Source organism: Sinohyriopsis cumingii, chromosome 14, assembly GCF_028554795.1.
Source record: "Sinohyriopsis cumingii isolate HCF-2022 chromosome 14, ASM2855479v2, whole genome shotgun sequence".
In the NCBI taxonomy this organism is placed as follows: domain Eukaryota; kingdom Metazoa; phylum Mollusca; class Bivalvia; order Unionida; family Unionidae; genus Sinohyriopsis; species Sinohyriopsis cumingii.
The window spans coordinates 46,127,169-46,141,724 of record NC_142974.1 but is presented as its reverse complement, the minus strand read 5'-3'; the positions used below and the strand labels follow the sequence as shown (position 1 = coordinate 46,141,724).

The window sequence follows — 14,556 nt, the reverse complement described above, 5'->3', positions numbered from 1 at the left end:
AAATGCCTGATGGGATTGATGTAAAAAAATTCATGATCTTCCTATCAAAGGTCACACAATTTAATATCATAAAACACTGATCACTTTTGTAGTGGCCAAATAGAATATTGGGTGTTGTATATATATATATATATATATATATATATATATATATATATATATATATATATATATAGAGAGAGAGAGAGAGAGAGAGAGAGAGAGAGAGAGAGAGTGAGAGAGAATTATAAATATACAACAAACAGAATGGAAAGTGCTATCCCTGGATTCCACTGGAGAATGCTTGATATACAAGGCAGAATTAATATTTAATACAAATAATAATATCATACAGGTTTGAGAACTTTTATTTATACTCAGTGAAGATTCAAGCCCAGATCCACAGGTAAATAGTACCTATCATGCACCAGCCCTAATTCTATCATGACTAAACATCACCAAAAATTGATGTTACTGACTCGGTGTTATATGCAGTGTATGATATTATTATTTGTATTACAGTGGAACCCTGCTATAATGTGATAATTGGTGTTTAAAAAATGGATTGCATTAATAGCGGGGTTGCATTAATGTAGGGTTTTACAGTATTTTGCTTTTTTTCAGAGAACAACTCATTGGCACATATACGTGTATTCATGTCTGATGTATATGATGAATAAGGTATCAACACCGTTTACTATCGTGCCATCATGGAATGCAGTTCATCCATAATGCATGTAATTCCATTGAAAAATTGCATACAGATTTAAAATATTCAATAATTTTGTCCCAGATCATTGTGTCTTAATTCAACATCTAATATATAGCACAAACAGATTATTAACACCGTTTACTTGCCATCTGTAATTGTACCATCGGGGCTTGCAATAAATCCATATTACATATAATTCCATTGCAAAAACTGCATACATATTTAAACTATTCAATAATTTCTTCACAGATCATTATGTGTCTTAATTCATTGGAAAAATTGGATGCGGGAAGTCATGGGTTCGATCCCTGGCAAAGTCATACCAAAAACTTACAAAAATGGTACTAACAGCTGCCATGCTTGGCGCTCATGCTTTAAAGGTTAGTGTTAGGACTGGTCGGCCTGATGTCAGAATAATGTGACTGGGTGGGACATGATGCTACATAACTGCGGCATGATGCCCCAGTGCTAGACATCACTATAAACTGCCACACTGCAGACATTGTTGGCGGCTTTCATTTTTTTATGTTTGTTAAATTGTGAGAATCTTTTATCAACCACCGCATTGTCTGCTGCTTTGTTGTGTATGCAGTTAAAGAAGAAACACGATTTCTATTGTTTGAGCAACGACTTGTATACAGAATTAATTGAAGACAATCAAAAAGACAACCTAATGGCTTTACTCTTGGATCAGTAATAAATAACATTTCCAATAATGTTTATTTTGGCATAACACTTCAAGAACATGGTGAAATTGTTAAATTTCAGAAGCTGCACCACGATCGTATTATATTAAAACTGATATTCAAATTCTTCTCCAAAATGATAATAAACATTTTACACACTATTTATTGTACTTAAAAAAGTATTTTTCTCGGTACAATAAAAATACATGTACATGTATTTAAAATTCTAGGAACCACACCATATTCGTATTATATTCAAATTCATCTGCACCAAAATGATACATTTTTTATACACTATTTCACATACTTTGAACAAAAAAATGTTTTTTCATGTGCGAATGTATATATGCAATTTTGGAAGCCATGTCATAACCACATTATATCTGAATTTGCGTTATCCCGGGATCATTATCGTGGGTTCGCACTGTATATATTAATTCTGCATAGTATTACCAAACACTCTCCTGTAGAATCCAGTGATAGCACTTTCCATTCGATTTGGTGTATATTTTTAGTTCTCTGTATTAATCCTATATACCTTAATTTCTTTCATAGGAATCCAGAATGACTGTGTAGATAGATTAGAATTAAAAACTAGGTCACCATGTGAGTGTGTGTGCTACACACTAGTGTATATAACACATATTCAGTATTCAAAGAAAGAGACAGAAAGAGTACATGCATGATTAATTATTCAGGACTGTAGTATAATGTGACATCATGAACTGAGTGTGATACTGATCAGTAGAATTTTGGAATTTCCAAGCCTAAATATTCTGTTCCAGTTTTTAGTCATTTCAATATTTTCAAGGTTAATCACAAAAGAACACCTGACTGTGGAACCAAGCAAAATTATGCACATGCCGATTATCCAATTAATCAACATCTTAGTTCTCCAAGTTTTACTGTTAGTCATAATTCATGCTACATCCATAATTCATGTTACATCCATAATTCATGCTAGTTATAATTCATTTATAGCCATAATTCATGTTACAATCATAATTCATGTTACATTAGGTTAGTCATAATTCATGTTACATTCATAATTAATGTTACATTCATAACTAATGTTACAGTCATAATTCATGTTACATCCATAATTCATCTTACATCCATAATTCATGTTACATCCATAATTCATTTTACATCCATAATTCATGTTACATTCATAATTCATCTTACATCCATAATTCATGTTACATTCATAATTCATCTTACATCCATAATTCATGTTACATCCATAATTCATGTTACATTCATAATTAACATTACAGTCATAATTCATGTTATAGTTATAATTACTATGTTAAATTTATGTAGACTTTTTAATGGCAGTACTTTTACGGACCAACACTAACCATTACAGCAATAAATGGAGACTATCTTATAAGTGAGGCTGTCTTATACTGAGTTTTTTTTATACAAAATATTACAATTAATAATGAAATCCAATCCATGACCATATTTGCCTCATGAAGGGGCTGCATTTTATTAAGCTATTTTATACATATTATTACAGATATAAATTATGACTATTAATATTGAAATGAAACCCATGACCATATATGGTATGCCTTATAAAAGGATGGCATAATATGGAGATATTTTATTAACCAAATAATGTATTCTGTCTGAAATCTTATGAGGGTGTATTGTTTTGGCACAACCAACTTTCCAATTTATCGTCCTCATGCCAAAAGTTAACCAACCAAGAGTACAGTATACATAAAAACAAGAGTCCCTGAAATTGACTGATGCTATCCTGGCTCAAAAGAACTTCCAGGAATTCAAGATAAAGTCATTTTATTCAGTTAACTGCTGAATTTTCCAACCAACTCTGACAATTTTCAGCAATGAGATTTTTAAATTAACTGCTTTTGTGGAATATTAAATGTCAGATAGTTGCCATTTTCATTTAGGACCAGCTAGACATCCTTAGTAGTTTATTTTATAGTGAAAACCATATGTTGATATGACCTTTTCTTTGGCAGGAGTAGTGATAACAAGATTTTCAAGATGGCAACAGTGGTAGGCAAACTGGATGCATAAGTGGCACCATTTTAAGATGAATTTCTGGTTGACTTTTCATTCCTGATAAGTGGCACCAATTTAAGATGACTTTCTGCTGACTTTTCATTCCTGATAAGTGGCACCATTTTAAGATGACTTTCTGGTGACTTTTCATTCCTGAGTAGCAGCAATTGCAAGAGCATTGACAAGACTTTCAAAATGGCCACTGTGGTGGCCATACTGGATTTGTGAGAAGCACCATTTCAACTAGACATAATAAGAATTTATTTGGTGAAAACTTCATGACAATGTGACTTTTTGTTTAGGAGGTGCAGTGATAAAAATGTTTTCAAGATGGCTGCAGTGGTGACCATATCAGGTGTCCAATTCGCACCCTTTTTAGTCTGGACCAATCAGACATCACAATAAGTTGTTTAGTCCATTCAGAAGGAGTGGTGGAAACATAATTTTTTAAGATGGCTGCAGCCATATTGGCCATCAGATTGGCACCATTTTCATTTAGGGCCAACTAGACATCATAAGGAGTCTTTTAGTAAATTGCCAATATCAGTAGAAGTCTCCCAATAAAAACCAAATGTCAATATGACTTTCCATCTAGCAGAAATAGTAAGCAGCACCATTTTCATTCAGTAGTGATAACATAATTTTCACGCTGGCTGCCATATTGGATGTCAGATCAACACCATTGCCACTGAGGACCAGCGGGACATCATAAGAAGTTTGTAATTGAAAGCCCTATATTCATATGACTATCCATTCTGGAGAAGCAGCAATCATAACAAATTTTTTTCAAGAGGTGGCATATTCAAGTCTGAGCAGTACCATTTATGACCAACCAGACCATAGTTCTTTTTTAGATCATTTTAAATAGTGTATATACTATACATAAAGAGATTGTAGAGAAAATAAAATGTGTACTAGTTGACTTATAAAAATATAGGTTTATTATTATTATTATTATGATTATTATTATTATTATTATTATAAAATATACCTACATTTTAGCTGTGTACCTGTATACAACACATGCAATCACTATTATGATGCTGATTGAAAAGAAATCGGATAATAAACTTAAGTCTTCAAAATAAAAATAATATATATATATATATATATATATATATATATATATATATATATATATATATATATATATATATATATATATATATCTGTTTAAAATTGCAGTTCTATTTCTTTTAATAATCTGTGATTTTAAATTTTTAATAAAGATCTTTTAATAATCTTGTATAATTTCAAATTTGTAAAAATATTTTTTTAAATAATCTTGTATGATTTTAAATGTTTAAAATGACTTTTTAATAATCTTGTATGATTTTAAATTTTTAAAAAGATTTTTTTAATAATCTTGTATGATTTTAAATCTGTAAAAAGATTATTTTTTATAACCAGTTATATACATTCAGCAACTTTTAATGATTTGAAATCAAACTTCAAAAATTCAGACATTGAAAATTAGTGTCATGTATAAATTTGATTAAGATCTATTTGGAAACACGAGCCATACTTAGTGAAGTAGGTTCTGACTGAACATTATAGTTTTTACCAAAGACAATACTATACCCTCTCACCATATAGAACTTCAGTATAAGGCAGTCCCTTTATAAGGTATGTATGATAATGATGTAACACCCACTTGTACATGGACATAGTTCCCATTTCCTTAAAGCATTATAGTAAGGGAGTACTGTACTACAAATCTAAATGAAGGGCAACATTTTTAGAAATTTAACTTTATTGACTTTCAAGACTTGATCTGAACTAAAACTCAAGTACAAAAGTTTACCGAGACAAAACAAGTACATATTTTTAACAGACACAAAGTAAGTATGCTGTAATTCTCCAATAATAAGTCCAAATGTAATGAAATTACAAGCCCTGTTTTAATTTTATTGTCAGCAAACTTTAAATTAAGAAAAGTTAGTCTGGTGTTAATATGCCCCACCCCCCTTCCAAAATTTTCAAGAAAAAGATCTGGATTTATACAGCAAAAATACAATTATAATTACATATACCTTTTGTGAGGACAGTGTCGACTTATATATCATCCGCTGACAAGAATAAGCTCAAGTTACCAGGCAACCAGGCAGGCAGTAGGAATGCACAGAGTTTTCATGAAGACGTGGGACAAATGAAATCAAGTGCCTATGTTTCTTACAGAATGAAGGTTACTGTAGTTTGAATATTTCATGGCAAAAGAATAAAGACAGGCTTGGTGATAAGTACGAGTGAAAAAAAGTATTAAAGTGATTGCGAGACAGACAGAAACATGTGATGGAGGTGCTTTCCATTTTGAAAATATATCTACCCAAAAGACTGAAGAAAGAGTTTGCTCAAAAGATTATTTATCTAAAGGCAAGAAATATGGCATATTATTCCATATATTTTGTTAATTTATTTGTGCTGTTAAAAGTAAAATCAAAGTGTCTGAAGCTATAAAAATAGGTTTGCCAATCAACTGGCAGCAATATTCAATTAAGAATTGGTAGAAATAACACTGATTTTCTTTCAAATAATGGTTAACTATGGATTTTTAGTTAAAATTTGTCCAAAACTATCTACATTTTAATTATGTAAACTGAAATATATGATAGAAATAAACTTCGTTCTCCTCAAAAGACATGAAGTGTTCATGGAAATTTACAACACATACTCCGGTTTTGATGTCTTCAAAATGAAAAAAGTTTCAAATTCAGTAAATGCTTTTTCAAAGACAAATTAATTACTAATTATCCAAACTCTGTCAAGTAGCTTTGAAAACCACAATGAAATAAATGCATAGGAGTTTCTCAGTGTAATGAATAATGTGGAATGCACGTTACTTTTATCTTGACAAAGAATTTTAAACTTAAGTATCATGGTGTCAAAATTAAGGCATTTAATATATTCAGTAATTCATAATAATAAGATTGGTTTGCATTTCCAATCAAAAATGTAACCAGTTTGCATTTCCAATCAATCATGTAATCAGTTGGCATTTCCAATCAATCATATAATTAGTTTGCATTTCCAATCAATCATGTGATCAGTTTGCATTTCCAATCAATCATGTAATCAGTTTGCATTTCCAATTAATCATGTAATCAGTTTACATTTCCAATCAATCATGTAATCAGTTGGCATTTCCAATCAATCATGTAATCAGTTGGTATTTCCAATCAATCATGTAATCAGTTGGCATTTCCAATCAATCAGGCAGTCAGTTTGCATTTCCAATCACTCACATAATCAATTAAATGAATGATGAAATTATTGTTAAAATATAACAAAAAATATTTTATTGCTAGTATTATTATTATCAAAGTGTATGATAAACTCTAAATAATTTTTTTCTCACAGTTTACCATTTTGTTGCACCCTGTCTCCATTACTGTGCTGAGTAATGTAAAATGTTACTAGATAAAAACATTTTTAACAAATGTAGTCATATGTTCACCCCAACCATCATGAAAGAAGCACAAAACATGTCCAAAGTACTTCATGACAACAATTTACAACAAAGGGAATAGGCAGGAAAAGTCAGATGGGAAAAAACAAAAGTGTAGCTGATAAAAAGAAGAAATCCTTTATAAATAGAAACCAAAAAAAATATTTGTTTAACTATGTGTTAGAGGTTATTTTAACATCTTTCAAACATTTATAAAAATGTCAACAAAGGTAAGAAAACAGAAAAAGTTATCATACTACATACAAATGTATTTATTATTATTTGAAAGATTTTTTTTTCATATATAAAGAACTAATTCCAAGTTTTATCAAATGAATGTATAAAATATTGTACAGATAAAGGGTCATAGCAAGAAGTCTGGGATCAATCACAATGAAGTACAGATAGCACTAAGCAACAAAAACATAAAGAACTAAATCAAACTCCCAAGCGATGTGGATGTATAAATGAATGAATGGAGGAAGTATCCTAGCAACAAGTCTGATCAATCACAATGAACTACAGATGGCGCTAAGCAACAAAGAAATTTACAAGAGCACCAGTCCTTATAACAGCAATACATTCATTCACAGTATAAATGGTAGCATGTATATTCCAATTTAAATCAGTTCTTATTGCAAGCAACATAGACCCCAATCTGCTGTTGCATAATGCAGTGGTAGGTCAGGGTTTGTGTTCTTTGTTTTACTGATCACTCCGAACAAACTGCATTCCTTACAACAGTACCATGTAATTTAGAACAAGTTTGATTACTGCGTACTAAAGCAATGTAAATTTTGTTGTTATAAAAATAATGTCAAATGCTCAAGGTACTGTACAACTTGGCATGTTGTCCACCAAGCAATAAAGAAAACAGAGTTATGTCTGCGTGTTTATATTCTGCAGGTAGATCAAGGTATTTCTAATGACATAATAGAAGTAATACAACAAACCATAATCTGCTAGCATAATGCAACAATTGACATGGTCTATACTGTGAGACACCAGAAAATTTTCTAATGAAATCTGAAGAAGAAAAAAACTGTAAAATAAAACAAAAATGTAAAATATTCTTCTTTTTTCAATGATTCTAGGTTGATCTGATTTTGCAAACTATATTTATATCATCGTTTACTAAATATTTCTAATTCTGAATATATTGCTGCTAAAAGACGTGAAAGAAGTAGTTTTGAGGACTATGATTGTTATTAATCAGGGGAATAGTTGGAACTCCTTGGTCAATATGGTTCCTGACTGCCCTGCCCTGAAGCAAAAGAAAAACAATGAGAATTTAAGTCAATAAAAAAGAAATATATAAATTAAGTCAAATAAAAAGTGCTTGGATTGGAATTTAATTTTAGCACAGAGAATAATGCTCATTTTTACCCAAAAAATGTTGAGGATATAAATTGATTTTAATGGTCATCATGTGGACAAGTACTGTGTATACTCCCTTATGTCTAATCCATCTGCAAACAACAGACCCTGATTTGTGGTCACATAATTCACCAGCAGATCTTGGTCCATGTTGTTTGTTCATAGATACTACTAACTGCATTGACCTAGTTCCGCCAGTGCATTATGCCCCCGTAGATCGGTGTCTATGCAGTTTGCAGTTGGTCTCGACTTACAAATGAGTATATATGGTACATGTTTTGCACAAAATTCACATGTCTAAGCGACTGTAAATCTTTTTACTCAGCTCTATTGGCTGTGTGGCATTTAATGGACTAATGCATATCATAGTACACGGATGCTAAACCCATCTAACACTCTTGCAAACTTGTCAGCAAATTTTTGCTTCTGCCAGTTTTCAAGAAAATTACAAGGAGACCTCATGAACTTGTTATAGGAAAAATACTGTATAGGAGTATGCTATCTGAATTTCCTTTATGGATTAAAGATACGAAGCTTTCATACCTAAAATAAATGAGCCCTAAAATGATATAATTTTGGTCAGTGAAGACAGCCTAGCCAATTGCAATGGACATGAACTGTTACCACAATCAGATTCAATGAAATCCTAAAAGCATTACCAATCTACTTGGAAAGGATCTCATTGTAGTAGATCAAATACAGCATAGTAGATCAAATACATTGTAGTAGATCAAATACAGTGTAATAGATCAAATGCAGTGTAATAGATCAAATAAAGTGTAATAGATCAAATACAGTATAATAGTTCAAATACAGCATAGTAGATCAAATACAGTGTAATAGATCAAATACAGTGTAATAGATCAAATACAGCAAAGTAGATCAAATACAGTGTAATAGATCAAATACAATGTAGTAGATCAAATACTCTGTAGTAGATCAAATACAATGTAGTAGATCAAATACAATGTAGTCGATCAAATACAGTGTAATAGATCAAATACAATGTAGTAGATCAAATACAGTGTATTAGATCAAATACAATGTAGTCAATCAAATACAGTGTAGTAGATCAAATACAATGTAGTCAATCAAATACAGTGTAATAGATCAAATACAGTGTAATAGATCAAATACAGTGTAATAGATCAAATACAATGTAGTCAATCAAATACAGTGTAACAGATCAAATACAATGTAGTAGATCAAATACAGTGTAGTAGATCAAATAAAATGTAGTCAATCAAATACAGTGTAGTAGATCAAATACAGCGCAATAGATCAAGTACAGTGTAGTAGATCATATACAGTCTATTAGATCAAATACAGTGTAGTATATCAAATACAGTGTAGTAGATCAAATACAATGTAGTAGATCAAATACAATGTAGTCAATCAAATACAAAGTAGGCGATCAAATACAGTGTAGTAGATCAAATACAGTGTAGTAGATCAAATACAATGTAGTCAATCAAATATAGTGTAGTAGATCATATACAGTGTAATAGATCAAATACAGTCTAGTAGATCAAATACAGTGTAGTAGATCAAATAAAGTCTAGTAGATCAAATACAGTGTAGTAGATCATATACAGTCTATTAGATCAAATACAGTGTAGTAGATCAAATACAGTGTAGTAGATCGAATACAATGTAGTCAATCAAATACAATGTAGTCGATCAAATACATTGTAGTAGATCAAATACAGTGTAGTAGATCAAATACAGTGTAGTAGATCATAATCAGTCTATTAGATCAAATACAGTCTAGTAGATCACATACAGTCTAGTAGATCACATACAGTCTAGTAGATTTCATAGTGTAGTAACTTGAAGTTATGTTTATCTTCTAGAAAGTGTGATTTCTTAAGCCATATAATCATATTGTTATGATGAATCTCAAATGAATTGCAAATGCAATAGTGTCATTCAGATGACCATGCATCTGCTTTTTACATCACCATGGAAACCATAGTTTTATACAATTAACTCAGCAAGAAATGTAAATTCTGCAACATATCCAGTGGTTTACAATATAAAACGAAGCAAATCTTACTCTATAAAACAATTCACACCTGAAAATCACAACTTCTGGAAAATTTGCACTTGTTTACAACATGGTGGTTCTCAAACAGCTGAATCAAAGATCATGCATGTATTAGCAGGGATTTTTCTAAAGCAAATGGGAATGGGGTTTAGGTCCAAAAGTTTGCTAAAGAATAACACCAACTGGGTGTATCGATCCATCACTCTGGGAAAGAATAAGACCAACTGGGGATCTGTGTTCATCATTATGGGATATTATAAGACTAATGGGTGGCATATGTCCAACATTCTGGGAAAGTTTAAGACCAAGGTGGGGTCTATGTCCATCATTTATGGCTAGAATAAGACAAATTGGGGGTCCAGATCCATCATTTTGGGAAAGAAAAAGGCCAACTTGGGGTCTAGGTTAATCAGTTTGGAAAAGGAAAAGACCAGCTTGGGGTCTAGGTTAATCAATTTGGATAAGAAAAAGGCCAGCTTGGGGTCTAGGTTAATCAGTTTGGATAAGAAAAAGGCCAGCTTGGGGTCCAGATCCATCATTTTGGGAAAGAAAAAGGCCAGCTTGGGGTCTAGGTTAATCAATTTAGAAAAGAAAAAGACCAGCTTGGGGTCTAGGTTAATCAATTTGGATAAGAAAAAGGCCAGCTTGGGGTCCAGGTGCATCATTTTGGGAAAGAAGAAGGCCAGCTTAGGGTCTAGGTTAATCAGTTTGGAAAAGAAAAAGGCCAGCTTGGGGTCTAGGTTAATCAATTTGGATAAGAAAAAGGCCAGCTTGGGGTCTAGGTTAATCAATTTGGATAAGAAAAAGGCCAGCTTGGGGTCTAGGTTAATCAATTTGGAAAAGAAAAAACGCCAGCTTGGGGTCTAGGTTAATCAATTTGGAAAAGAAAAAGACCAGCTTGGGGTCTAGGTTAATCAATTTGGATAAGAAAAAGGCCAGCTTGGGGTCTAGGTTAATCAATTTGGAAAAGAAAAAGGCCAGCTTGGGGTCTAGGTTAATCAATATGGAAAAGAACAAGACCATGTGGGGATCCATGTCCACCATTTTGTAAATAAACAAGACCAACTGGGGACATAATTTCCTGGAGCAAATGAACAAAATTAGGAAAATATGGAATTCTCCATTGTATGTACTTTTAAATATTTTTTAATTGGGGTAACAATCTATTTTTATCACTGAGGACTTATAGAAGAAACTTCTGTTTCACATCTTGTCCATCCAATCAAAAGCTTATTCACATCTTGTGCATCCATTCAAAATTTCCATCTTATTTTGAGCTCTTTTGTTTTGTTTATTTGAATCTCTTCCAAAAGATCGAAAGCAACTGATTTACTGTGGAAACGTTTAAAGTAACATTTTTAATGGTCATAAGTATTTTAAGACAACATAGTTGAACTTCCTGAATAACCTAGTCTTGATCAACCAGACTCTCACTTGGATGCACATGATCTTTACCACACAAGGGTCGGGTAAAAATGAGGTGAGTCATGTGATCTCTACCACACAAGGGTTGGGTAAAAATGAGGTGAGTCATGTGATCTCTACCACACAAGGGTTGGGTAAAAATGAGTTGAGTCATGTGATCTCTACCACACAAGGGTTGGGTAAAAATGAGAACTGTGAAGATGAGATGTCATGTTTTATTTACATGTTAACATTCTTAGCAGCTGACTGAAACACACCTCCTGCATCAGCATCTGCACTCATTTCTATTGTGTAAATGCTTTCGTATGACTCCAGAAAATATTACAGAAAGAGACTGAAACAGGGTGAAATGTCTTTGTAGTTTCACATCTACAAAGTTTTACTAAAGTTCCTGCTATTAGTAACAATGATGAATCCAGCTATCAGACCCTCATATGGTGAAGATCCAGTAAGGCCATGCAAGAGTCTGGTTGACTGAGACTATGAATAACCTGTCACATCAGGGTGGCACTCTACAGTTTCGTATTTTGCATAGGGTTAGGATTTTAAAGAAAAATAATTTCCCTGGCTTTCCTCACTGGTTATACTGGCTATTTAAAAAAGACCTTGTATATCTTAGATATAATGCAAAGAACATTTAATTCCCTTTATTTTGGTGTATGATTGATGGGTGTACTATGGGTTAAAGAGTATACAGCTTGGCCTTACTTCAGATGTGCACCTTTCAAAAACAGTGCTAGCTCTAGCTGGTCATTTTCACTTCCTGAACTTCAGAGGTAAATTGTATAAAAAAGAGCTGATAACTTTTTTTTACATTTTATATGTTTGGTAATTCATTCATTACACTTTCAGAAGCTGGTATTGTCTAGTCCGTCAAAATTCATTTTCCCTATTTTAATAGCTGCTATGTATAGTGTACTTTAGACTAATTCAGGCTGATTTTTTTAACACAAGGGAGTAGTCATTTTAGTTAGCAGTGTGATTAAATCATGTAAAATTTCCAAAAGTACAATATCCAAAAGAAATATCATCCACATTACATTAATGTAGCATAGAGGTATGCCAACATTCTCTCCACTGTGCATGTTTTAAATGCAAACTACTTCACCTTACATATGTCACTCTCTCAAAAGTACATATTATCTGGTGAACGCCCCCCAGATCAATGTGCAAGACCTTATATGACTCTGATTAAGACTTTTGTTGACTAAGACTTTCTGTGACTTGATTAAAACGTTCCATGACTATGTGATACTCATCTTCAAGAAAGCCTAATTAATGATAGTAAACAATGTTTCTATGCTTTATCAAAAGCATGTTTTGGACACACTAACATTTATAGAGTGCATGGTCATTCAGTCAATAAAAATTGAATGAACAAGATTTTATAAATCTTAGCCACAGGATATTCCTAAGAAAATATTTTAGAACAAATTCTAAAATATAAAATTAAGTGACCAGTCTAATTGAACAAAAGTAAAAATATGAAATTAAGTGCCCATTTTCACCCACTGTAACAAGCAGTAGGATGTTTTCCTTTAAAATAATGAGCAAAAGACTACTGAAGTAATTTATACATACTCATGTAATTTACCAATAATCAGCTCAGACCCAACTATTCTAAATATTTACAAGGCTGAAATTTAACTTTCAAGCTTAAAATAGGTACTGTCATTGAAGTCTGGGGACGCTAGGTTTGATTTATCAACAAATCAAACACTAGTTCAACACAGCTTTTCAAATTACTTACAATGCTGACACTTGGCTTTCAAATACTTTCAAGTCTAAAATAGCCACTGTTGTGGAAGTCTGGAGACACTAGGTTTGATTGGTCAATAAACCAATCACTAGTTCAACCCAACTTTTAAAATACTTACAAAGCTGGAACTGGCTTTCATGAAAGAAATACTGTCTATGCTAAAGTAGCTACCAACACAGAAGTCTAGGGACAATTGGTTTGATTGGTCAACACACCAAACACAAACTCAACACTGTAAGGTAATAATACTGCTAATGATGTCTGAGGAAATGCATCCCTCATCAAGGCGCCTCATTGCATTCAGGACCAAAAAGAGCAACAACAAGTCAATGGTTTACAGGCCACAATCTCAGCCAGCTGGTTGCAAGGTGCAATCTTGCCCGGAGCAGATCAGATCAGCAGCCATGGTATGTCTGGATGAGGTGCTTTACATGCGATGCCTTGCCACATCACAGTACTTTATTGTGCTGAGGTATTGCAAAACACAAATCAATCCATGAATCCTCATTAACTGAGAATTATTATGAAACTGAAAGTTGTGTGCTCTGGGCTTCACTGGCAAATTGTGTGACACCAATGTTGTGCATGCTGACAAATCAGACCTATTGTAAAATCAAGCCATAATGGATAATGATGAAATTTGTCTCTTTTTCTTAACTAATAAGCATTAACTACATGTACTACAACTGTTTACAAAATACATCTCTAGAATATACTTTGTCATGGGAGATAACTCTGACATACCTAAGACTGGTTTCTTATTCACATCTCTCTCTGAAGTAGTTTCAGTATCAGAGTCCGAATCAGAACTAGAGCTGTCCTCACTACTGTCCTCACTGCCAGATGAGGAAGATTTCTTGGCTAGAAGAACAAATATAGTTAGTTACATTCCTTTTATTATTGGGTGAAGACACACACACACACACACATATCTCTCTCTCTCTCCCTCTCTCTCTCTCTCTCTCTCTCTCTCTCTCTCTCTCTCTCTATATATATATATATATATATATATATATATATGATTGAAGAAAATATTGCTTGAATCTTAACACAAAACAAACATGAACACATGAACACCAGTGACCTTTT

General features: G+C 32.6%; 1 protein-coding gene across 1 annotated transcript in view; it reads right to left on the bottom strand.

The window, feature by feature from the left end:
- LOC149783690 (uncharacterized) overlaps positions 1–14,556 on the bottom strand; it is a 43,392-nt gene that overhangs the window by 15,808 nt on the left and 13,028 nt on the right. The window contains exon 4 of the mRNA XM_089932891.1: positions 14,212–14,328. Coding sequence (XP_089789017.1) covers positions 14,212–14,328 — 117 coding nt within the window. The remainder of the gene's footprint in view (positions 1–14,211; positions 14,329–14,556) is intronic.